The sequence below is a fragment of the Zootoca vivipara genome, chromosome 6 (genome assembly GCF_963506605.1).
Source record: "Zootoca vivipara chromosome 6, rZooViv1.1, whole genome shotgun sequence".
NCBI lineage: Eukaryota > Metazoa > Chordata > Lepidosauria > Squamata > Lacertidae > Zootoca > Zootoca vivipara.
The window spans coordinates 22,748,516-22,772,946 of NC_083281.1; the positions used below are offsets into that span (position 1 = coordinate 22,748,516).

Below are 24,431 nucleotides of genomic sequence, written 5' to 3' on the forward strand. Positions count from 1 at the left end.
ACTGAACCTTGCACGTACCTATGAGAACAACTTCAGTCGGATGCTCCTTTGTACCTTTGTGTGTACACAGTGTTTGCATTTTCTGAGATTCACAGCAAGGGCATCTGCTGATCAATCAAAGTAAACCCCTTGTTGGTAGCAGACCCGGGTGTCACTGTGGATTACACAAGGATGCTTCAAAGAGCCAGGAGAGGGTTCAGGCAACCCAGTAACAACGTTAAAAAAGAAAAAAGGGGAAAAAATAAAAAGTTAACAAAAATTTCCCCAGTGCGTCAGATGATTCGTTTTCCTCGAATGAAAACCGACTCATATTTCAAAGGAAGAGCTTATGAGAGCTGGCTGTGCTTGAAGGAGAACAAAGTAGAATAGACCAATAAACCACTGAGCAAAAGATGATTGGGGGAAATTCTGGGCCATGGGAAAGGTGACATTCATGGGTCCGTGCCACTTTCTACTCCTTTCACTGTGCAGTGGAGCAGAGGGGAGCTGTGCTCCCCAAATGTCTGGTAGCAGCGGAACCAAATCTTTTTTCTCAATTAAAAGCTCATAGCTCAGCTGGCAGAGCATGGGCTTTGCATCCCGAAGGTCCAGGTTCAATCCCTGGCATCTTTGAGATTTGGAAAGGCTTCTTGAAAATCCTCCAGATATTTTGGACCATAATCCGCATCAGCCACAGCCTGCATGGCCTGCGGTCACAGATAATGTGATCCACAAACCACTGGTGGTCCTCAAGCTTCATTCACGTGGTCCATGCAATGTCTGTGAATAACACTTTTAAATTGTTTTTTAATAATAATAATAATCTTATATTGCATTTTATTGTATTCTGTTCCATAGAATTCAATTTGTAGTACAATATAATGCAATATGCCAGGACGCAGGTGGCGCTGTGGGTTAAACCACTGAGCCTAGGGCTTGCTGATCAGAAGGTCGACGGTTCGAATCCCTGTGACGGGGTGAGCTCCCGTTGCTTGGTCCCAGCTCCTGCCAACCTAACAGTTTGAAAGCATGTCAAAGTGCAAGCAGATAAATAGGTACCACTACAGCGGGAAGGTAAATGGCGTTTCCGTGTGCTGCTCTGGTTCGCTGCTCTGGTTTGTCATGCTGGCCACGTGACCTGGAAGCTGTACGCCAGCTCCCTCGGCCAATAATGCGAGATGAGCGCTGCAACCCTAGAGTCGGTCACGACTGGACCTAATGGTCAGGGGTCCCTTTACCTTTTTATAATGCAATATAAGAAAAAGAAAAACTATTTAAAAGCATGCAGCATCTAGCACTTTGCATTATTTCATGGAGGAGAGGGCTATCGAAGGCTACTAGCCAGGGCTTTTCTTCAGTCAGAGCTCATAGGAGCTCAGCTCCGGCACTTTTCAGGTGGGCGCCATTGCCATTCTAAGACAACAAGGGAGAAGTTCATGGTGAGCTCTGGCGCCTCTTTTTCTAGAAAAATAGCAGTGCTGCTATCCATGATGGCTATGCTCTGCCTCCACAGTTGGGATCACTTCTGAATACTTCTCAATATCAGCTTCTGGAAGCCACAGGAAGGGAGAGTGCTCTTCTGCTTGGATCCTGCTTGTGGGCTGCCTACACACATCTGGTTGGCCACTGTGAGAACAGAATGCTGGACTTGATGAGCCATTGGCCTGAACCAGCATCTTCTTCTTACGTTCTTATTAAAATTGTGATAACAGGTAGAAGAATCGTTAAGGGGTCTGCCAAGTTCCTCAGCAATTTTCCAGTGGTCCATGGGTGGGAATGGGAACCACTGGTCCTAGAGTATATATAAATATAATATAAATTAGTGTGTGGTTAAATAATACAGCAGCAGTGAGACTTCCTGGATTGGGGAAAGCAGGTGTAGACAATATTGAATTACATGGACCAGTGGTCTGACTCAGTAGATAGCTGTTTGCTAAGTTCCGTTATTGTGCCCAGAAAGGTTGTTCTTGTAGATTGCACAAAAATAAGAACTGTCTCTACCTTTTGTTTTGAACACGCACATCTTCTGCATACTTCACCTGAGGTGGTTTTGCTCTGCTTTCCGCAACAAGAATGGTTGAGGCAATCTTGTTGCAGAGACAGAGCTATGGGGTGGGATCGCCCAACCTCAAGAGAAGACTGACTGGAAGGAAGTCAGGCAGTGACTCGTGCAGAGATATGGCAGGCAGCCTCCCTTGAGAGCAAGTCATCAAGCTGTTCCTTTTGCATCGGCAATGAATGATTGATCCATTTCCATCTGATACAGAGGGTGGAATTGCTCAGTCCCAGCAGAGGCTGACTGGAAGACAGCAGGCCCAGGAGCTCTGACTCTGTCAGAGACAGAAGGTGCAAATTTACTTAATTAGTAATTTGAATTCTCCCACCATCCAGTTTGAGAATTACTGGGGCTCAGTAATAGTGCCGTTTGCAAGGGTTCCTCTGCTTGCTCGATTGCTGCCGCCCCCCCCCCCCCCCCGGGTCTGGCCTAGCAATTTGGGATCTCCTGATTCTCATTCTGCTCTGCCTAACATCTGAAAAGGGAAGGAGAAGAAGCCCAAAGTGGGAAGAAAAAACCCTCTTGTGGTGAGTCTATACCACAAAAAGCGAATGGGTTCCCCACAGATGGTTACTATTCCGACAATGAATCCACTTCTTAAAGATCAAATATGCCTAGCAGAATACACCTTGTTTACTGAGATTGCTAGCATAAGTCCCTATTCCCCCTGCCCCCTTTTTATGTAGCTTGGCTTGGCTCACTTGCATGAGTCATCATGAGAGCACCATTTTGGGGTACTCTGGATATCTTCACCTAGCACAGCGTAGTAGCCTGATAGGTTGGTGGTCCTCTTTTATATCAGAGGCAGGGTTTGCAACGGCCAGAGCTGAGCATGGCGAATTCTGGCTACTGCACACAGGTCAAGTCTCTCTCTGGCTTTTGTCGAGTGGCAAAACCTATTTCACCCGTATCTGGTAGCTTTCATCGATGTTTCTCCCTGGTTCGCTGCTTCCTGTTTGTAAATTACTGCATTTTGTGGCTTTGAAAATTGCAGAAGGTTTAGTGCTCTGTTATTACGAATGCAAGCCACCTTGAAAGCAGGGTTGTGGATTTAAAAACTACTAACAAAAATATACGCAAGCAGGGGCATCCATTTTTCTTTCTGAGTGCTGCACTCTTAGGACCCTGCAATTAAAAAAAAACCCACCAAAACAATTTATGGGATAGGTGCAGGCTGGAGCACTTCTACTTTGCAATGCGTTTGTGAGTAGTGGTGAGGAAATGGCCTTGAGAGGCCATGGAGATGCCCTGATTTAGAATTCTGCTCCACAGCCAATCTTCGTGGGGTGCTGCTTGCTTATGAAAAGTCTGAGTGGGCCTATGGTTGCCAACTGACCAGGAAAGAAACAACAACAACTAGCCTTGCCTGATCCTGCACCTTCAGCAACAGCTTGATCCGCAGAAATTAGCAGGTGAGGCTCAGCATTATCACTTGCTGATGTCCAATGATCAAGCTGTTGTTCAAGGCCCAGGAGCAGAGGATGGTAATGAAGCTGGCATCCCTGTCATCAGGTTATTCTTCCTGTTCATGCCAGCTGGTCCAGACTTTGGCAGGTGTCGCTGTAGCTTCGCCATCTTCCTTAAAAGTGCCAGAGCAAGCGCTCCAGCTTCTCTCCATCATGCGTAACCTTTGCTTGCTCTGGTGTCTGCTGTATAGACTATCACATTTCCCTGTCTGGCTGTTTAGTTAGTTTGGGCCAATTTAATCTCTCCTCATAACTCAGGCCCTGCAGCCCTTCCGATGTGCGAAGTGCCTCCCGTTCATCTCTGCCTTTCTGCTCCATTGCCCAGTTCAATTTGGTCGCTCCTTGCCCTCCTCATCCTCCTTGCTTGTCTCAGCATAAGTGTACACTCTTGTTAACCTTTCTCCTCCGCTCCGCGAGGATAAGATCACGGCTTGGAAGTTTCCATCCTCTTCCTTTATAGGGTTGCCTTCTCAAGGTATCCTGACAAACATTTTCCTCCTTTCCATCTGACCTCACTGTTTGCACGTGTGCGTACACACACACACACACACACACACACACCTGTATACACATGTGTAACTGGGGCTGGGAGATAAATCTGGTTCAGTTCATGCTTAAATGCAAGCCAGCTTAATTCACAGCATGCAAAATGAAACACAGGCATCCATTGAAATTCGTATGTCTTTGAATTTTGCAGATCTCCAGTCAAGTCACATGTACAGAAATGCATATAGTAGGGGGAAAGTCCACATAAAAATGTATGCATTCATGAAAATAATATACCCCAAAAAAGCCTTAAATCGGGGGGGGGGGGATTTCTTAGCCACGTGGTCAAGAATATGTGCCACTGCTGCTCTTGATCTCTCAGGGTGGAGGATATATTCAGACTTTAAACTTTAAAACTGGATGTAAAGTGATGCCAAGACAACTCAGCCCATCTCTTAAGCCAGAGGTTTCAAATGTACCTACTCAGCCTGCTGCTCTGGTGTTAACTCTCAATGGGCAATTCCAAGGTTCCTGCTGTTCTTTATTCATGTGGTTCCTTATCTTTCAACTGAACTTGGATCTGATAGCCCTTCCAGTAGAGGACTGTCTTCAGTCAGGTGGGACACATGGCCACCCTGCTTCCACAAGTCTGCACTGCTCTCCTTCCCCAGCAATCTGCACCTCTTAATTGAATTTCGAATAAGAAGTACTAATGGCTCCATCCATCTTTTCTGCCTTGACAAACTGCCCACAATGGATGAAGGCCAGCAAATCTAACCGGTCTCCCACCTACTTTTGTCTTATTGTTATATCCCAGTTTGACAAAAGAGTCATAGTGCCAGGTTAGGGATATAACATGTATGTATAGGAGAGCATCTGGGTGCTCTGGAGCTTGGGAACTCATTCCGTGAACTTGAGCTCATTGGAAGCACCAAAAAACCTTGGTCTTGTTTGCTTGTCACTTCAAGCCAAGAACAGCTTGTGGTTGGTTTGGAGAGAGACAAACTACGATCCCAGCTAAACCATGGCTTAGGTTTGCATAGTGCAGCAACGCATCAGGAATGGAGGAAGATTTCTTCCCTGTGCACCAGCATTTGGTGTGTTCCCCTTTATACTACAGTGGAACCTCGGTTTACGAACACCTCGGTTTACGAATTTTCGGTTTACGAACAATCGTAAACCGGAAGTGTAAACTGAGGTTTCCGAGGCCTGCTGAGGTGCTCCGATGCCTCCACGGAGGCCGGGCCCCCTCACCTCGAGCCCCACGGACCTGCTGCTCGCTCTTGCTCAGCCCTGGCCGCCGCCTACTGTGCGCTGCACAGAGCCGGCCGTGCCGCATCCCCCTGGGTCCTAGAGCTGCCTCTCCCACGCCGGGATGCTGGCTCCTTCCCCCCCCCCCGCCCTCACGGAGAGAGGAGAGCTTACCTTCGGACCTCGGGATGCAGCAGGCACTCAAAGAGGCCGCCCCCTGAACCTGCGCTTGTCGTTGCCTTCCCAGCCCCAAAGGTAAGGAACATGTTAATTTTTTCATCTACAATACTGTCTTAATTATTGTATAGTACAGTACATTGATTATTGCCTTCATTTTATGTATCAATGGTCTTGGTAGACAGTAAAAACTGTGTTAAATTGCTGCTTTAGGGGGTGGTTTTTCATCGTCTGGAACGGATTAATCCACTTTCCATTACTTTCAATGGGAAAGTTCGCTTCAGTTTAAGTACGCTTCAGTTTATGAACAGACCTCCGGAACCAATTGTGGTTGTAAACCGAGGTACCACTGTATAGTTAAGACCAGGGATGCAGGTGGCGCTGTGGTCTAAACCACTGAGCCTCTTGGGGTTGCTGATCAGAAGGTCAGCGGTTCAAATCCCCGCAACGGGGCAAGCTCCCATTGCTCTGTCCCAGCTCCTGCCAACCTAGCAGTTCAAAAGCATGCCAGTGCAAGTAGATAAATAGGCACCGCTGCGGCGTTTCCGTGCGCTCTGGTTTCCGTCACAGTGTCCCGTTGCTCCAGAAGCAGTTTAGTCATCCTGGCCACATGACCCGGAAAAGCTGTCTGTGGACAAATGCCAGCTCCCTCAGCCTGAAAGCGAAGATGGGTGCCGCAACCCCATAGTCCCCTTTAACTGGACTTAACCGTCCAGGGGTCCTTTACCTTTTATCATGGTTAAGTGTAACTGTGGTTTAGAGAGATGTTTGAGCTAGTCCTGGTGATTTGGTGGTGCAGGTCAGTGTTGGAGTTTAAACATGTAATATTTCCCACTTTTGAGCTGTATTTATTTAGCTCTTATATTTTAGTAGGGTTGTGTATACTGTTCTTGGGTGGTTATTTTATATTTGTCCACAGTCTCCTGGACTAGGCAAGCTGCTGCTGCTGCTTTTTTTAAAAGTGTAAAAATGTGTTTTGTTTTGAACGATAGATGCAACATCCTTGTCTGAGGACTTATCCCCAGTCACCTGGTGCAAGGTAAGGCAGTACTTTCCAGACCGTACATCTGAGCACATAGTAATTGCTTCCCTTCCAAGCTGCAATAACAGTTTAACAACCAAGAGGAAGAGCTTTTACTGCTGAAGCATTAAATGTTTTTTGCCTAATGATTGAAAATAGTAAAATCCTAGCCTCTGATGGTTAAGGCAGCATTAAAGGGGAATAATAAGGGCTGGCATTTAGACAGGGCCTTCCATCTTAGAGGATCAGTTGTAACCTACATATAGATGGAGGGGCTTTTGTCCATTCATTTTGGGCCAGTGTCTCCGGTGGAGTTTTGTCCCAAGTGCCAAGCCACTAGGGGGCGCAACACAACCACTCAGGGTCACAAACACGAATATCACACCTTCTACTGTACTCCTTTCTGTAATAGGGGGTAATTTAGTAGCTACCTGCAGAATAGTCCCAGTGGTGCAGCTAGATGGTTTTTCGAGTTTGGACTTAATGGTCTTAGAGGGGGCACTTACCCAGCACTCCACTTCTGCTTCACTTTAAAGACAGGTGTCCGCCCCACTCCACTTCTAGTGTGGGTTTATGGCAAAATTGGTGCACATGTTTTGTATAATTTGCTACCTGCTTGGATTGTAACTTTGCTGTCTGAGGCAGCATATCACTCCTGTTTCATAAAATATACCAAGCGTTCTTTATTTGTCTGTGTGAGAGCTTCTTGTGGGCATAAGGTTAAGGGTTAACACACATCCATAAGGAGCACGTCATAACGCCAGCAAAAAGATCCTAAACCTCTTGGCAGTGTGTATAGGAACATACAGGAGTGCTGGTTGCACACCTGTGAGTCCAGGTGCACACTGGTAACAATGGAAGAAGGTGCAAGCTCCCCCCCCCCTTTTCTGAAGGGTAATACCCAAACCAATGAAACAAAAAAGGAGATTCTATTGAACATCAGGAAGAACTTTCTGACAGTACATGCTGTTAGACCGCGGAACGAGCTCCCTTGGGAGGTTGTAGACTCCTTCATTGAAGGTTTTAAAGCAGAGGTTGGATGGCCATCACTCATGGATGCTCTAGCTGAGATTCCTCCATTGCAGGGGGTTGGACTAGATGACCCTTGGGGTCCCTTCCGACTCTAAGATTCTATGATTCCTTTTCATTCTGCTGATTGCAGCCCTGGGCCATCTGCCCTAAACTCTTGCCCTGACAATACCTTTCTCCCCAGTGCTCAAGACACAGAAACCAAACGGTCAGGTCAAGATGAACCTTTTTGGTACAGGCCTCTGCAGAGTGTACCCTTCTATTTGACCAAAGAGAAAATGAAAAGTGAATGTTAATGTATTGCATTGTTTAATCGAATGGAGCTGTTTGTGACCCACCCTGGGACTGCATGGTGAAGAGAGGGTCATAAACGCCAATAAATATTTATTTTAGACAGTTTATATTCCCACTCATCCACAGTAAACACCAAACAAGAGCAATATCATTCAAAGTGGCTTGCAACATTAAAATAAAATAAAATGCCCTAACCAAGGATGCAACAATATTATATTTTAACCACTGTGTGGGGCACAGTTAAGCTTTCTGTTGTTGCCTCAGTCAGTGAAATTTGAGCTGGTGCCGGTAAAGAGATCCCTGATATTTTAAAAAAGATAAAAGGAAAGACAGGATCTAAAAATCTGTCATGTGTACAGAGACACAGCCAGGGCCATCTTAAGTATATTTGGTGCCCTGGCGCCGTGGTGCGACGGATCCCTCCGGCGCCCCTGCCCCATTTCCCAGCACGGTGGGTGGGCGCAGCTCCGCGGCGGGGGGGGGGGCGACGTATCTGCACAGCGCCCTCCTGGGAGGCGGGTGCCCTGGCGCCCTGCGCCACCCAGCCTGGCCATAGGGCCGGCCCTGGACACGGCTGTATACATTTAAAGCACATATGAAGCATGCACCCCCCCCAATAATCATGGGAATTGTAGTTTCTTCAGGGTGCTGGGAACTCTAAGTTGTAAACTATAGTTCCCATTATTACTTGGAGGAAGTGAGATGAGTTGAATTGTGTGCATCCTAGCCACACTTTAGGGTGCAGGAAGCTGACCTTGAGGGGGCAGAACTCCTTTCATGCTCCAAGGCAGAGGTAGCTGCTGCAGCTTCTTCTCATTTTGAAGGATCCTGGATCAAATGCGAGAACTGCTTTTCGCTTTCTCATCGGTCAAATGGAAGGGTATAACTTTGCTCTCAGTTCTGTCTGTAGATTGCTTAATGGAGCTGCGGATTGTTAAGAGCGGCCCACCAAATGTGCCGTGGATGTGATTAGTAGATACCGAGTTTCCTTCCATTGAAATACAGCACAATACATTTTGAATGCTTGGTATGGAGCGGTGATGTGAATGCACGGAGAAAAAAAGCCATTAGCTTTGCATTTTGGCAGAAAAAATGATTTTCTTTTAAAGACGCCTCACCAAGAATTACACATTCTGTAATAATGAAAAGGCTGTTTGCAGGAGCTGTTTCCTTTGCATAATGCACATATGTATAATACATATGCTTTTCAGTGCATATTTCACAATTCCTCGCAGCATTAATGCTTGCATATTTTAGGGGGCTCAATTCTTTACCAATCTTGTGACTTGAAATAACTTACAGTAATAACATGATTACTGCTTTAATAATTTTGTTACGTTCGCCGTAAGAGGATTACTATTTTGGTTTGTGGGGTTTTTTTCTAATTCGCCAGCAGCTTTGGGGTGGCGCGGCTACAGAACACTGCATAACAAAGAATAAATATTATTATTATTTTTGCATTTCATTTCATTTCATTTCTTTCTTTTTGCAAAGGAGCGTTTGCTGCCCTAGACAGCCCCAACCTTCCTCTCTGCTGGGTGCTGATGAACTTCAGGGGGAGAGCAGGAGCCGCGGTTGCTGTTTTTCCTGGAGTGGGCGGTGCCAAGAGGGGGCACCGCCCCTTCCCCGGAAAGCCCCTCCTCCCTGCTCTCCCTCCCTCCCTCTCCCGCATGGGAGTTGTAAACAGTTGCCTCCCCCTTCTCTGGGCAGGCCCCGCCCCCTCCCGCCGCGGGCCGGCCCCCCTCGCCGCATCTCATTAGCATAGATTAACGCTGGGGGAGCTCGAGTGCAGGTGCAGAGCCGGCGAGAGGGAGAAAGAGAGAGAGAGAAAGAGACCGGAGGGGAAGCGGCAGGATGCGATCGGCAGGGAGCGGCGGCGGCGGCAGGCACTCGCCTTTGGTGGCCGCGGCTGGGATTTTACTGCTGTGCGTTGCTGGCAGAGGTAAGCGCGGAGGAGACGCGGAGATCGTCGCGGGGGGGGCAGTCTCCCCCCTTCTCTCTCTCTCTTTCCCTCGCTACCCGCCCCGGCTAATTCTTTATCCCACCCCCTCCCGGGCTGCTGTGGGCGACTCTGCTCTGGCATTGCCCGCTTGCCCTCTACGCGTTGGAAGCGCTCCTGCAGCGAGCGAGGAAGGAAAGCGCCGGCTGCGCGCAAAGGAGGAACCGCGGAGAGCGCGGGGCAGCAGGGCGGGGGCGAGCAGAGGAGGAGAGACCCCCGCTGCCTGCACACGGACCCACCGGTTCATCACCGGCTCGCTTGGGGGGCTGCCCTCCCGGCGCCGATCTCTTTTACCCCTCCCTGCAGCCTTCCCGGGCTACCCTGTGCCGCGATTCCGAGGGGTGAAGCTGGCAGGCAAGGCGGGCAGCTGCCTGGTCTTCTTTCCCCGGAGGGACCGCGGCCCTGGCGGAGGGAAGGAGGGAGGGCAACCTCTGCGCACTGTAGGGTTTCAACTCCCCACCACCACCCTCCGCCTTCGCAACCCGCATTGTGTGACCCTAATATTCGCCGCGGCTGCTGCAGCAAAGGGGTGTGTGGATAGGGGAAAACAATGGCATGGTTCCCACCCGCCCCCTTTTTCTTGTCACTGCAGTGGTGGTGGTTGCTGGGCTTTGTTAGAGGGCGCTTTTTGTGTGCGCCCCCACTTCATCCTTCGACCTGTGGGCATATCGGGGCACCCCCTTTTTTGCATGCGCTCTCCCTCGCAGTGCCTTTCTTCTCCCCCCCCCCCGTTTTTTAGCTGGGTGTCGCCTAGGGCAAAGGCTGTGCCCTGGAAGGTTAGGCACCGGTGCCCCGTCAACTTCAAAATTGGATTGCGAGACCTGCCTGCTTATGTCTTTGGGTGGGGTGGGATCCTTACAGTTCCTTGACCTTTCTCTACTACCCCACCACCACCACCAACAGTGCAAAATAGTATACAGTATTTTCAAGCCCAGTGTCAAGAAAGGTTCCAGTTTCTTACATTGCCATTCTTGTGGCTTCGTTTTCGGCTTTTGCGTGCGTGTATTTACATTTTCGGTTGGTCTAACTTTTTAATCCCCTCCCCACCGCAGATCGCAGTTCTAAAAAAAGGGTATCCAAATAGCTACATCATCTCTTCTCCGCTCCCTCCCTCTTCCTACCTTCCTCCCCTTACTCTCTCCCTCTCATCCTTTCATCCCAGCCTGTGCCTTGAGTTTGTAGAATAGAATATAAAACTGCCTGGCTGTATTCCCTTCGACCTCGGAGCGAATCCACATCCCTCCCTGCTTTTCTTTCATTGATTCATTCTCTCTCTCTCTGCTGCTGAGAATCAAGATGGGCCGACAGTTGGCCTCTTCTCTATGCAAATCTTTCAAATTTTGTTTTGATCAAGGGGGGGGGGGTTTACAGGAACGCGCACAAGTAAAAATGGCGGTCTCCAACCCCCCCCCACTCCCCAGTTTCCCAAATCCTGGGTATCCTTCAGTTCCCATCTGATGCAGTTAGTGTTGGGGTGGCAGTGGGTGGGTGAGTGGCAGGAAGTGACTGAAAAGAGAACAAAGCCGTTCGGAATAGGATTTAGCCTTACCAAGAGGAAACAAAGAAGAAACAAACTAAGTACCGTTTGGTCCCTTTGATAGACTAGCTAGGCTGAAACTAAAAAGACAGAATCTGAGCAGGCTGGCATTCCATTTACTCCCTAAGCTCAACTGGCTTCTGGATCCAGTTTTGTGTGTGTTGAGCCAGGAAATAGCTTCTGCCTCTGCCTCCCACCTTGACATGGGCAGAATTCCGTGAGAAGGTCAAAATTCCAAGCCTTCCTTTGCGGCTCACTGAGGAGGGCAAAGTGCTGAAGTTTACTTGCCAGTGGCTGGCATCTCCATCAATCAGCTCCCCTTTTGGAGAGGTCAGCCTGTGGATGCTCAGGCAAAAGTTCCAGCATGGCTCCCAGCCTGCAGGCCTGTCAGGTGTGCATCTCCCTAGTGGCATTGTGTGATCCTTCTGTGCAAGCTGTCCACCTCTCCGTCCTTCACTGCTCAAGGATGCAATTATAAGGCAGGCGAGTGAAGGTTTGGGATGATGAATTAAGCATGGCGTTGTGCACATGGGGCTTTCTTTGTGTGGGCCTGCATGAGTGCCATTTCCATGCCTTTCATCTTTGCAGCTCTGAGCTGGTCCTCCATACACTTTGCCTATTGAGAAATGCTTCTTCCTCTTCCCCCCCCCCGCCCCCAAGACCCCCCTCCTATCAAACTAAATTGGTTTATTTCATCACCATGTGAAACCAGGGAGACAGGTTGTAATGATGAAGGACTTGGAATAAATGGGCACCCAGTCATCCTGGCTCAATCACAAAGCACTTAATTCTGCATTTATAATCCCACTTTTCCCCTAAGGAGCTCAAGGCAGCATGCTTGATTTTCCCTGACTCCATTTTATCTTCACCACAGCCCTGTGAGGTAGGTTTGGTTGAGAGATTGCAACTGGTGATGCCAGCAACAGTTAGGGAGCTTTGTAGCCAAGTTGGAATTTGAACCTGGGTCTGGCCTGGTCCTAGTCTAACCACAACACCATAATGACATCAGTTCCTTTTCTTCCAACTGATGTTGGCTCCTGGTTTGGTCTAACCGACTAGGAAATACAAAGATAGCAAAGAGACCTATCTTTACTTGATCAGCTAGGTTGGTTTGTGCAAGCTTTTGAGTAGCACAAAACTCTTCATCGAACAGATTTTTTTCTTAGTGGGGACAAGCATTCATAGATGAAATGCCTTTCCTTGGAAGTAAATGCAGGACATGTATACAATTGTTTTTTTCCTCAGAGTTAAACCTTTGGGACCATCCCTGTATACATATGGTTCAGGGTTGTATGGAGCAAGCCCTTCTTTTGAAACCCAGAATTTTGGGTTGAATTCAAAATGCCAAATGCAGCTTTTTTTGCCCCCCCCCCCGGGAACTCGTTATTGTTTTTGCTCCCAGTGACACTGGGGATTTCCAGTTCAGCACTAGACTGGTTTTCAGTATTGGTTTTGTTCCCCCCTGCCTTATAGAGAGCCCAGAAACTTGCTCACTTTGCCAGCTCTTCCAGGCTTGGCCAGGTTTCATTGGGGCTGAAAAGTAAGTGTGTGTGTGTGCGTGCGCAGCTCAAAATAAAGTTGGGGTTACTTTCTCTTGCTCTCTCCCTAACTGCATCCAAAAAGCACGTGGGGGGGGGGAAGGGAGCCATTCTAGCAACAGGAGAAAAATAACAACTCCACAACCCACAACTTTTGAGGTATATAGAAGGACGTTTGAAAGGCAAAAGCTCTGGCTGCCAAATGAAAGGGTTTGCTCAGCTGAGAGGCGAGATGCTTTTAGAGTGGGAAGACTAGGAGGCTGGCGGGAGTGGGGGTGGGTAGTTTTCAGCCAGCAGGGGAAGGCATCGAAGAAAGTGATAGGGAGCAGAGAGCCAGAAGGGCTGAGGATCCGGGGTTGCTTAAAAATATGGGGAAATGGGGATGGGAGCCAGCCTTGACTTTAATTTTTGTGACTTTGCAATGAACTCGCTTTCTTCCCTTATCGGAGCCAGCAGGTCCATGCAGTGGGTAATTGCATTCCACTTTAATCAATAGCTGGAGTAAATCTACTTTCTAGGTCACTGAGGGAGGGGTGGGGGTGTATGTGTGTTTCTACTCCCTGTTGCCCCCCCTCTCATTTCCCTACTTCTGTCATCATGAAAGCGGCTGTTTCTTACAAGGTGTGTGTGTTAAAAATAAGGTTGCGAGATGAAAATGCCCCCAAATTGGGTACACCCGGAGCAGCAGCAGCTGTGTAGAGCTTCTCCTGTTCGAAACAGGATATGCTTTTGCTTTTTTTAAAAAAAAGATATATTGGATTGCGCACCTGCTTAGATGTCACAGCCTTTGACCTGGATGCCCTTCCCTGGAACTCTAGTGTCAAGGGAAGGAACTCTGCATATGCTCAAATGTAGTCCTTTCCCTGTAGATGCCCGGCCTGGCGACCAGCTCTGGGTTTCCACCCTTCCATTTGCGAGGCTGGATTCCCCCCCCCTCTTTTCTAGGAAGAAGGGGCTGTCTCTTAAATAAAAGCACTCTGGCAGCCTGGCTTGTCAGATGAACATTTCTGAAATAAAGGGCTCTCTGGAATAATGGAGTTTGAAGTAAAGGACGGCAATTATTTTCTATGAAGCTCTGATATTTAACGAGGGTGGGGGAGGAACAAAGCAACATCCTGAAAATCGTAGAGGTTTTATGAGGTTCTGGAGTGCTAGGCAGTAGCTCAAAGCCAACGTTGGCCGTTCAAAATGTGGAATACTGTAGTGGTGTGGTGTTTTGAAACAAAGGGCCACCCATTGCTCTTCTGTGGAGCATCGAGGCTCTGGGAGGAACGGGAACCTCTGTTGTGCTCTGCAGTGTTGCAAAGTGAACTAAGGGACACTTCTCAAAATGGGGTGGGCGTCTGACAGCTCTGTATGATTAGCAGCCTTGTTGTTCCTGATTGGGGGGGGGGAGTCAGATTTCTCTCTCCCCATTTCCCACAGTTGGTCACTAAGGTGCACACTAAGGCACCCATTCAGTTTCTGAGACACCCCCCACCCCACCCCCCAAATCATGAACGCACAATCCTAAAATTGCACCCAAGTGGGCATGCATGCGCGGGCACTATTGCAACTGGGCCCTTTTATGCAAATGTGCTTACAAAACACTTGCTCTGCTTTGATGCCAGAATTAATTGTCGCGAGGACTTTAAAGAAACATCATTTCTTAATGCACAAAATAGCTGCCGTGGTGCGACTGGGACTCTGGGTGGCTTCTGTTTTCCGATGTTGTTTTTTAAATAGCATTCCAGTTTCTCCCTCCTCCCTCCTGCTTGCTCTCCATTGCTGCTTTGGGTGTTTATCAAGGGTTGAATAGCGGGAGAGAAGCGCCTCTCGACCTGTGCCAGGTTTTGTGATGGCTCAAACCCGGAGCTAGTTCTCAGTGACAGGGCTCACTTTCTGTAGGCTAAATGTGAAATACTGCCTCTGGCCCTGTCTCAGATGTGGGGAACATTCGGTCCTCCAGATGTTGCTGGACTACAACTCCCATCAGCCTCGGCAAGGGATGGTGGGAGTTGTAGTTCAGAAGTATCTGGAGGGCCAAAGGAACTATTTAAACCAGGCATGGGCAACCTCGGCCCTCCAGATGTTTTGGGACTACTATTCCCATCACCCCTGACCACTGATCCTGTTTTAGCTAAGAATCATGGGAGTTGTAGTCCCAAAACATCTGGAGGGCCGAGGTTGCCCATGCCTGGTTTAAACAGTTAAAATGGGAACAGAGGGATAGCTAGAAAAAGGGGATGGGAAGGTGGTTGCAGTGGGTGTCTGTAGCTCAGCAGGGAGCAATAGTACCCCAAGCTGAAAGCTGAATCCTGTAAATTGGTGGTGGGTGCATACAACTGGCTAGTGGTGGCTATCCTGTGACTTATCAAGGATATCAGTGGTCTTGTGGCCAGGCAAGGGGTAGCTGACATGGTGCCCTCCAGATGTTTGGCACGCCAACTCCCATCAACCCCACTCAGCCTGGCTGGTGAGCAGAGATGCTGAGAATTGTAGTCCAAAGCATCTCAATGGCATCACATTGGCTACCGCTGGGCTATGCCCAAAGACCAAGCCAGACTGTTTGCCCATCAGTGTACCTCTTGTTAACCATATCAATATAATCTCCGAAGAACCTGCTGGTTCAGGCAAATGGTCCAGCTAGCCTAGTACTAGTCAGTCACAGAGTGGCTGACAGGATGCCTCTGGGAAGCCCAAAAGAAAGTTATGAGCGCAACAATGCTCCAGGAATGGGCCTTCAAGAGAGGCATACTGCATTCAGCAGTGGAGGTATTTTGGCACAGAGGGAACCCGGATTCTGCGACATAGCAGAAGGCTCGGTTCTGCTCTCAAAAGCGGTGCAGGCCTACATGCACATTTGGCCTTCTGGTACCCTCCATCCTAGTGACAAAATGGTGGTGGGCATAGGTCTCAACTACCCTATGGGATGACATGAAATGGCAGGGATACTGGGAAGAATTCCCCACACTGAAAAATCTTAGACACTGTAGTTCCCCCTCACAGAACTGCAGTTCCCAGCACCCTTGCCCAAGAGAACTATAATTCCCAGGAATCTTTGGAGGCAACTCGTGTGATTGGGCCATATATGATGTGGGTCTGCCTTGAGTAGAGGAGAAGTAGTTATCCTGGAAAAGGTTGCAGGAGATTCTCAAGGGAGCAAGTGCCCTTTGGCTAAAACCAGGGATCCCCTGGGCCTCCTCTGCTATAGACAGCCATGTGTATAGCTTCAGTGGTGAAGCATACAATTAACAGGTTTCTCTTTACACCCCCACCATTTGCATGCTAGACAGCATTCCTTTTGTGTGTGTGTGTGTGTGTGTGTGTGTGTGTTTGTGTGTGTTTGTGTTTGTGTTTGTTCTGTGTGAGAGAGAAGACAAACCAAAAAGGTTTGCCAACCTTGATTAAAAGCAACAGCACTCTGAGCATGTGCAGTTCTGCATTTTAAACCTGCTCAGACCGTAGCACCATCATGACTCCAGGAACAAAATGCAGTTTTGCTTCTTCTACATGGACACTAAAAGCAAAAATAATAAAGTGAGCATCTGTGACCGTGGCTATGCCCAGCTGGCCCACCCCCTGACTATAAAATGTTTTCAGAAATAAGAAAGGATGCTGAGGCTGTCAGTATTAAGTCCTGGCATGCCCATTCAGGCCCAAGTGCTGGCGTCTGTTTGACGCTGCCTCCGTCACTTGGGTGGTCAGTTTGGGGCTTCTCTGGACTGCAGGAGCCTAGACTTCACCTCTAAGATCCAGCTGTGGCTGCATCACATCCTGGGGCACCCAGGGTTCAAACCAGTCACTCCTCTTTTGCCCTTCCCTTTATCTGGAGTAGCCCTTTTCATATCAAGATGCCCCTGCCCTTGGGTTGTCAAAGCAACAATAATTAAGTCAGGTTTAAGAAGTCATACCCTTAGGCTATCTTAACACACATTTCTGATGCTTCGCCCCACTGTATAATTTACAAAAAAAGAGGTATTGTGGTGCAGCCTTTGACCCAGAACCCGCTCCCCTGCAAATCCCCCCAAAGCATGGGAGCTGCCGAGAAGGCACTGTGTGTGTGTGTGTGTGTGTGTGTGTGTGTGTGTGTGCTTTTGAAGCAAATGTTGCAGACATTGAAAAATCACACTGCCAGTTGCAGATGGCCAATTCAAAAGCCCGTTGATCGCTGAGGGATTTGTCCTCATATGGCAGCTTTCTTTATGGATGTCTACTTGTTTCTTCATTTTTTTGTTATTGTTTTCGGGAGCTTGTTCTGGTGTGCTTGGTTTGCGCTGTGCGGCACCGTGTTTGCCTGAGGCAGCTAATTCCACCTTGTGGCAGAGGAAGGGGTCTTGAACTTGGTCTAAAAGGAGAGAGTGGAAACTTGAGACCTGCCGGCCAGATTCAGCCCCCAGAGACTTCTCTTCTGGGCCCCAGCGTAACCCCTGCTCCTACGGGCTTACTGCGTTTCTATGCCACCTTTTTCTCCTAGCTGCTCAAGATGGTATACATGGTTCTCTGCCACAACAACCCTGTGAGGTAGGTTAGGCTGAGAGGCAGCGACTGGCCCAAGGTCACCCTGTGAACACTGGGTTTTTCCCCTGGTCCTAGTCTGACACTTTCTCATGCCATCCTAGCAGTTCGAAAGCACGTCATAGTGCAAGTAGATAAATAGGTACCGCTCTGGCGGGAAGGTAAATGGCAATTCCGTGTGCTGCTCTGGTTCACCAGAAGCGGCTTAGTCATGCTGGCCACATGACCCAGAAGCTGCCTGCGGACAAAAGTCAGCTCCCTCGGCCTATAGAGCGAGATGAGTGCTGCAACCCCAGAGTCATCCGCGACTAACGGTCAGGGGTACCTTTACCTTTTAGTCTGACACTTTAACCACTGCCCCACCCCAGCAATCACCCACAGGCACACAACCCAGGCGGTCTAGCCACTTTCCCCCCAAGCGGACGCTCAGACTACACATGATGGCAGTAGACACCTACCTTTTAAATGTGGATCTCTGTAATTGTGTATAAGGGTGTGTGTCTTGAAAAGCAAAGGAGCATTCGGAAGCCTACGCCCACAATTCCTGCCTCCTTTCCTTCAGCCAGGTTCTGATATTGGAAATGAGCAATTGAGCATAGATGGGAGGAAAGCCTCTCCCCGTCTTCCAGCCCCACCTCAGTGAACACTGAGAGGCTTTGGGCAGAGAACTCCTTCCCAGGTCCCTGTCTGAGGTCAGTTAATCCTAAGGAGGAGAGCTGGAGAGCATGCAGGATCAAGGGTGATGCTGGTGTGGAAGCAGGACTCGGGGATACTCAAGCTGGAAGAGAAATAAAAGCTCAGTCAGCTTTGCAAGAACTGGCTTGGAACCTGGAGTGCATGACAAGAGACCTACTGTATATGGAACTACTATCCCGGCGCACGTCCAGGAGTGACTGAGATTCATACCTTTACAACCACTTCCCCGCCTTCCTGGTTTTCTGGTTACATGCCTGGTTTCCTGCTGGTTTCTTCCTGCTCCTGAGTAGACCTCTGATGTAGACCACTTCAGGGTTTGAAGGTGGGTGTGGTAATCATTGTGGTGTTGGTAGGGCTGCAATAAGTCCGGAATTTCGTGGATGCACATGGAATACTACAGCCACAAGCAGTGCCTGGATGGAATTCGGTTAAATGCCTGGGAAAATCTGGATATTCAGCAGCAGCCCATGTTGTTTTTCCTCAGAAATAGCTCAGAATCTCCAAATTCTTTGCAATTTTCAAAAACAAACAAACAACAAAAATTCAACCATTTTGGCCAAAAGCTGGGGAAAAACCCCGCCCAAGAACTTTGGCCAATTTATTTTTTAAAAAACTCAACAACTGTGTTTGAAATATGGCAACCCTAGGTGTTGACAGCAAGATGCCCCTGGGACAGAGCAGCCCAGTACCTCCTTCTGTGGATTCCATGCTTACTTCTCTGATAAGGCCATAAGAAGAGCCTTCTGGATTGGGCCAAAGGCCCATCTAGCCCAGAACTCTGCTCTCACAGTGGCCAACCAAATGTCTGGAAGAAGCCCATAAGCAGAACCTAAGCACAACCGTGATCTCTGCACTTGTTGTTCACAACTACTGGCATCCAGAGGCATATGTCGCCTCTGACAATAGAGGCAGAAGAATGTCCCCATCGGAGCCATTGATAGCCTTCTGCTCCATGGAGTAAAGAGTCCTGGGATTCTTTCAGACACAAAGTCCTTCCTGGGGTCCTGGTTAGATTAAACCCTGGCCGTGCTTCAGTTGTTCCCTCCTGTGCACAAGCCAAAAGAGTGAGGACAATGGCAGCCTGCCATTTGGGGCTGTGTGCCTGGGAGCCAGTGGGCAGAGTCATTGTTCCTGGACGTCCAGCCCTTGGCTTTTTTTTTAAGCCTTAAAGTGTAAGTGGTCAATGTTGTTATCCCTCCTGCTTTGACTGTTGGACGAAGGTTTCACCCCTGCTGTATAAAATGGTCCACAAAAGCATGTGGCAAAGATCCACCTCTGATTCTTGAGTTAACTAGTGAAGGTTGCCTCAAATTGTAGGCCCACAGGCAGTTTGGTGGTTGTTCTCAGAGTACAAAGCAAGATGGGAGCGGCCATTCTGGAGGGATGGAAGAAGAGAGAGCAGGAGATGAGCATAAATATAGAATCATTTGAGTGGCCGAATTAGGATTTGAACCAAGGTTCTCCAACTCACAAGGCCAACATCTTCTGAGGCCCTTCTTTGTGTGCCTCCTCCTCGAGAGGTCAGGAGGGTGGAAACATGAGAACAGGGCCTTCTCTGCAGTGGCTTCCCGTCCATGGAATGCTCTCTCCAGGGAAGTTCACCTGGCGTCTTCACTATACACCTTTAGGTGCCAGGCAAAAACGTTCCTTTTTAACCAGGCCTTTGCCTGACCTGATCTACATCCTATACCCTTTTTAAAATGCTGGCTCTTTTTAGGGTTGTTTTTTTATAAAAAAAATTGGGCTGTTGTTTGTATTTTGATTTGATGTATGTGATCCTTTATGTGAACCGCCCTGAGACCTTCGGGTATAGGGCGGTATAGAAATAAAACAAATAAAATAAACAATATCCCTTATGGTAGCACTAGTGGGTCAGTGTTTCGACCAGGACCAGGAAGGTTCAGATTCAAATCGCTGCTCAGCCTTTACGCTAGTCAGATGATTTGGGGCCTCTCTCTCTGTCTGATAAATCTACCTTGCAGGATTGTTTGGGGGATAACATGGGACAATAAAAACACTACAGCCTTGGGCTCCTTGGAGAAAAAGTGGGATAGAAATGTAATAAGCACAATCCCATTTGCCTGTGCATTGTGCTGTTTAGCATCCTGGCATTGAAAACAGATTCTGGAGCTGCACCTCTCCTGCCCGAGCCTGAGTTGTTTCTGTGTTCTAGCCATTGCCTGCCTCTCTGCTTCCTTCCCGGGGGTGGCTGGGAAACTCTGCTCTTCTGTCAATCTTTGCAGATCTCTGGGCTGACAGTCTCTCTAGCAGCGGCTGGGCATCAGGACCCAGCTGAAGCACAGGGGGAGGCGCTGCTGCCTGGGCTCTCAGCATGCAGCTCACTCCTCGCCTTCCATTCAGAAAATAATACCCCCTCCAGAAGGGATTGGAACCACTGGGGCGGGAATCTGGATTTGTGAGCAGGCACGGGCATAAGGTCACCTGCTTGGGGAAGAACCTGGAGCTCCCTGATCAGAGCCACTTGGGTGGATATGGAACCAGGCAAGCAGCGGCAGAAGCAGCACAGGAAACATTTTTATGCTTCGTTCCTGGAAAAAGTTCTTTTTTCTTTTTCTTTTTGTTAGCTGCTCTGCTTCTTTCATGCTGTGCCTCCCCCTCCCCCTCTACTCCCCCCAAATCCAGAGTCTGTGTCAAGGATACCCAGTCAGAATTAATTACACAAGTTAATTAAGCTTGTGCACATGTACTTAATTTTTGCATAAATCGTTTTCTTCTTCTGACATTCCAGTTTTTAAAAGGATTTTCTTGTGTGTGTGTGTGTGTGTGCGGCAGAGGAAGAGGAGGAGGAGGGGGACCTTGGGTAACAAAGAGAGAATGAAGAGTGAGGTTAGCAAGAGGAAATGCGGTCGCTCCTTCAGATTGCAGTTTTCTGGATTCAGAGCAGGAGTGGCTGTCTTAGAAGCATAGAATCATAGTCATAGAATGGTAGAGTTGGAAGGGGTCACAAGGGTCATCTAGTCCAAACCTCTGCGATGCAGGAATCTTTTCCCCAATGTGCGGCTCGAACCTACGACCCTGAGGTTAAGAGTCTCATGCTGTACTGACTTGAGCTATCCCTTCAGTATTGCAGCCCTTCAGATGTTACGCCAGCTCCCATCATCTCTACAACATCTGGAGAGCCATAGGTTAGCCAACCCTGCTATAGAAGATTATTAACCTACCTGTCCATGGAACACGGGTGGCGCTGTGGTGTAAACCACTGAGCCTCTTGAGCTTGCTGATCGGAAGGTCAGCGGTTCGAATCCGTTCGATGGGATGAGCTCCCGTTGCTCTGTCCCAGCTCTTGCCAACCTAGCAGTTTGAAAGCACACCAGTGCAAGTAGATACTGCAAGTAGGTACTGCTGCAGCAGGAAGGTAAACGGCGTTTCCGTGCACTCTGGCTTTCGTCACGGTATTCTGTTGTGCCAGAAGCGGTTTAGTCATGCTGGCCACATGACCCGGAAAGTTGTCCACGGAAAAACACCATCTCCCTCGGCCTGAAAGTGAGATGTGTGCTGCAACCCCATAGTCACCTTTGACTGGACTTAACCGTCCAGGGGTCCTTTACCTTTTTACCTTTTACCTGTCCATCCACCCTGTTATCTTAATTTCTCTTCTTGCTCCCTCTTTGTTGTGCCAATCAATTGTTAATCCCACCTACCCACTTCCTCTCGCTCACGGTTTTTTATTTTTTATTAAATCTACATGGAAGCTGTCAAGGATGGCTTATGCATTATGGATGGATTTCCCCCCTGCTCCCAATATAATAATAATAATAATAATAATAATAATAATAATAATAATAATATACTGAATAGTTAATTGCAAGGTGGCCAACAAGGTAGGGAGACTAAAGTAGCAATGAGGGATGGAAAGCTGTAATTGTTGCTAATAATGAATTGTTGTCTGTCCCTTTTTACACCAAACCTTCATAGGACTCCATTCACATGTTTCTCAACTTTTATGATCATGAAGACTGTCAGTTTACCAGGTTCCCTTTAATCCGCATTCTGCATTAGATGTCAGTGTTTGCCCATTTTGATGTGAACTTGCAGAGAGAGAGAAAAAGAGAGGATAGATACATGAATTATTGGTTACTAGATAGGGTGAGAGTCCGTCTGTAATTTTTGCATTTCCTTTCCTTATAGAAAATGACTTAGAAAGAGTGTTCCTTCAGTAGCTACCTACCTGTAATTAGAAAGAGTGTGTTTTGAGGCACGTTTCTTTGGCTTGGGCAAGGACAGATTTCACAGCTCCTTTTTTGGGTTGAACGCTGAGCTTCCCACCTGAGGGCCTGAGGTTTATATAATCAGGTGTTAAGCCAAGGTTACAACAACACCATACATTTAGAGCACATTTGACGCACATAGCTTCCCCCAGATAATCCTGGGAACTGTAGTTTGTTAAGGGCACTGGGAATTGTAACTCTGTAGGGATCAAACCACAGTTTCCAGGGCTTTTGAGAGGAAGTCCTGTGCTTTAACTGTATGGTGTGTCTGTGACTTGGGACATGGGAGACCAGGGGTTCAAATCCCCACTCAGCCATGAAACTCACTAGTTGACCTTGGGGCCGTCACAGTCTCTCAACCTAACCTACCTCACAGGATTGTTGTGAAGATAACATGGGACAGGAGAGGACAGTGTACTCTACCTAGAGCTTCTTGGAGAGATGGTGGGATAGAAATGTAATACTGTAATGAAATCGGAAGAAGCGTGTCTGTTTTTAGTTTTGTTCCCAAACATTAGCTCTCTGTGTGGCCCTCCCCCGCAAAATGTCCCCACTTCTGCACTCTTTACCCATGATCGTAAAGAATAAGTCTTCTTTTTTCAAAGATGTACACTTCCTGCTGGAAACCATAAAGCACAAAACTTTTATCTCTTAGGAAGAAGCTCTGGAGAGGTGGTGAGGTGGGTGCGGTGAATCCCCTCTCAGACGTAGCCAATAGATTTAAGAGACGAAAGGGTACAGGGGTAAAGCAATCCCCACTCAATTCCTTACGCCTTAAAATAAACCCCTCAATTCTGGGCTTCTCAGTAAAGAGAGTCTAATTCCAGCTTCCGTGGCTTGATCTCACAAACACTCAGGGCTATTTGAATGAACAACCTCTTGCCTACAGAACAGGGACTTCCTCAACTCAGATCCCCACTGTATCAGTCTGCCATATCACCCTGGCAAACTTGTGGCACGCTAGGTTTTCACCATACTGCCCTTCCTGTATGACTCTAGGACACAAACTATCCCCTTTTCCTTAGGTAAGTTTTGCCTTTTTCTGAGTCTCCACCTTGGTGAGTTTTAATACGCTGCTGGAATGACCAAGACGATACTCTTTGGCACAAAAAGAAGATGAATTTCATTTTCTTGAGAACATAGGTTTTTCTTTTCTTAACGATGCATAAATTTACAAGCTTAGTTACATTTATACATTAACTCTGTCAGCAAGGGCGTACCCACCACGGGGCAAGTTAGGGCAGCTGCCCTACTCTAGAAGCAGGGCTGGTAGGCAGAGGCGGAGCACAGCCCAGCGCAACGCGAGTTCGCCATTCCCGCCGCGACGCGCCGCACCCTCCCTCCAGCTCCCCGGCGTGCCCTCTGGCAAGGCCAAGCACGGCGGGGAACCAGGGAGCGCGGCGCGGTGGGCGGGAACGCCGAACTCGCGCTCCGCTGGGCTGGGCTCCGCCTCCGCCCACCAGCCCTGCTTCTAGGGAGGGGCACAGCCCGGCGGAGCGCGAGTTCGTCGTTCCCGCCCACTTTGTGGCCCCTCCCCTTCCGTGCCTTGGCCCCTCCCCTTGCCCTCCCCTAGTTTTGATCCTGGGTACGCCCATGTCTGTCAGACTTTAACTTCAAGTTATCCTAAGCCTAACCTAAACCACCACTATCCTGGCCCCACACCCTTCTTCTTCCCTCTTCGTCACCACACTCCCCCTCTTCCAACTGCCAAAATGGTTATTCCGGCCCTGTCCTGCCTCCTAAAGATGCGCTGTCAATTAAGCTGGAGGTGGATTAACTCTTTCTAATCCAGGGTGTAATAAATCTTCCATCCTGGGGCTAATCTGTTACAGTGGGCAGTTTTAAAGTCCTGTTACCCACCTTGAGTACTCAGGATAGGGCAGGTTGAACTTCCTGGCCCCCCACACTTTTAGCTTCAGCTCTATGACTCTGGGCTGGAAACAGTTGTTTTACTGGCTGATGAATAAGGTGTGAATTGCTGAAGATGGAGCCTCTCTCAAGCTGTGTTCACACTTGTTCAGCCTCCATCCTGGCTCCCGTCTGCAATCCTTGCTGAACTGTGAACATATTGTAAGACTTGGCAGCTGTAAAGGGACCAGAATAGAATGACTTCTGCTCTCTTTGCCTAGAACCTGTGACCTTACCTGAATCTCACTTAGAAACTGATCATGCTGGG

General features: G+C 48.4%; 1 protein-coding gene across 1 annotated transcript in view; it reads left to right on the forward strand.

Annotated features, from left to right (window-relative positions):
• Nucleotides 1–9,540: 9,540 nt before the first annotated feature.
• CADM4 (cell adhesion molecule 4) overlaps nt 9,541–24,431 on the forward strand; it is a 127,126-nt gene continuing 112,235 nt past the window's right edge. The window contains exon 1 of the mRNA XM_035117228.2: nt 9,541–9,701. Coding sequence (XP_034973119.2) covers nt 9,614–9,701 — 88 coding nt within the window. The 5' untranslated portion in view covers nt 9,541–9,613. The remainder of the gene's footprint in view (nt 9,702–24,431) is intronic.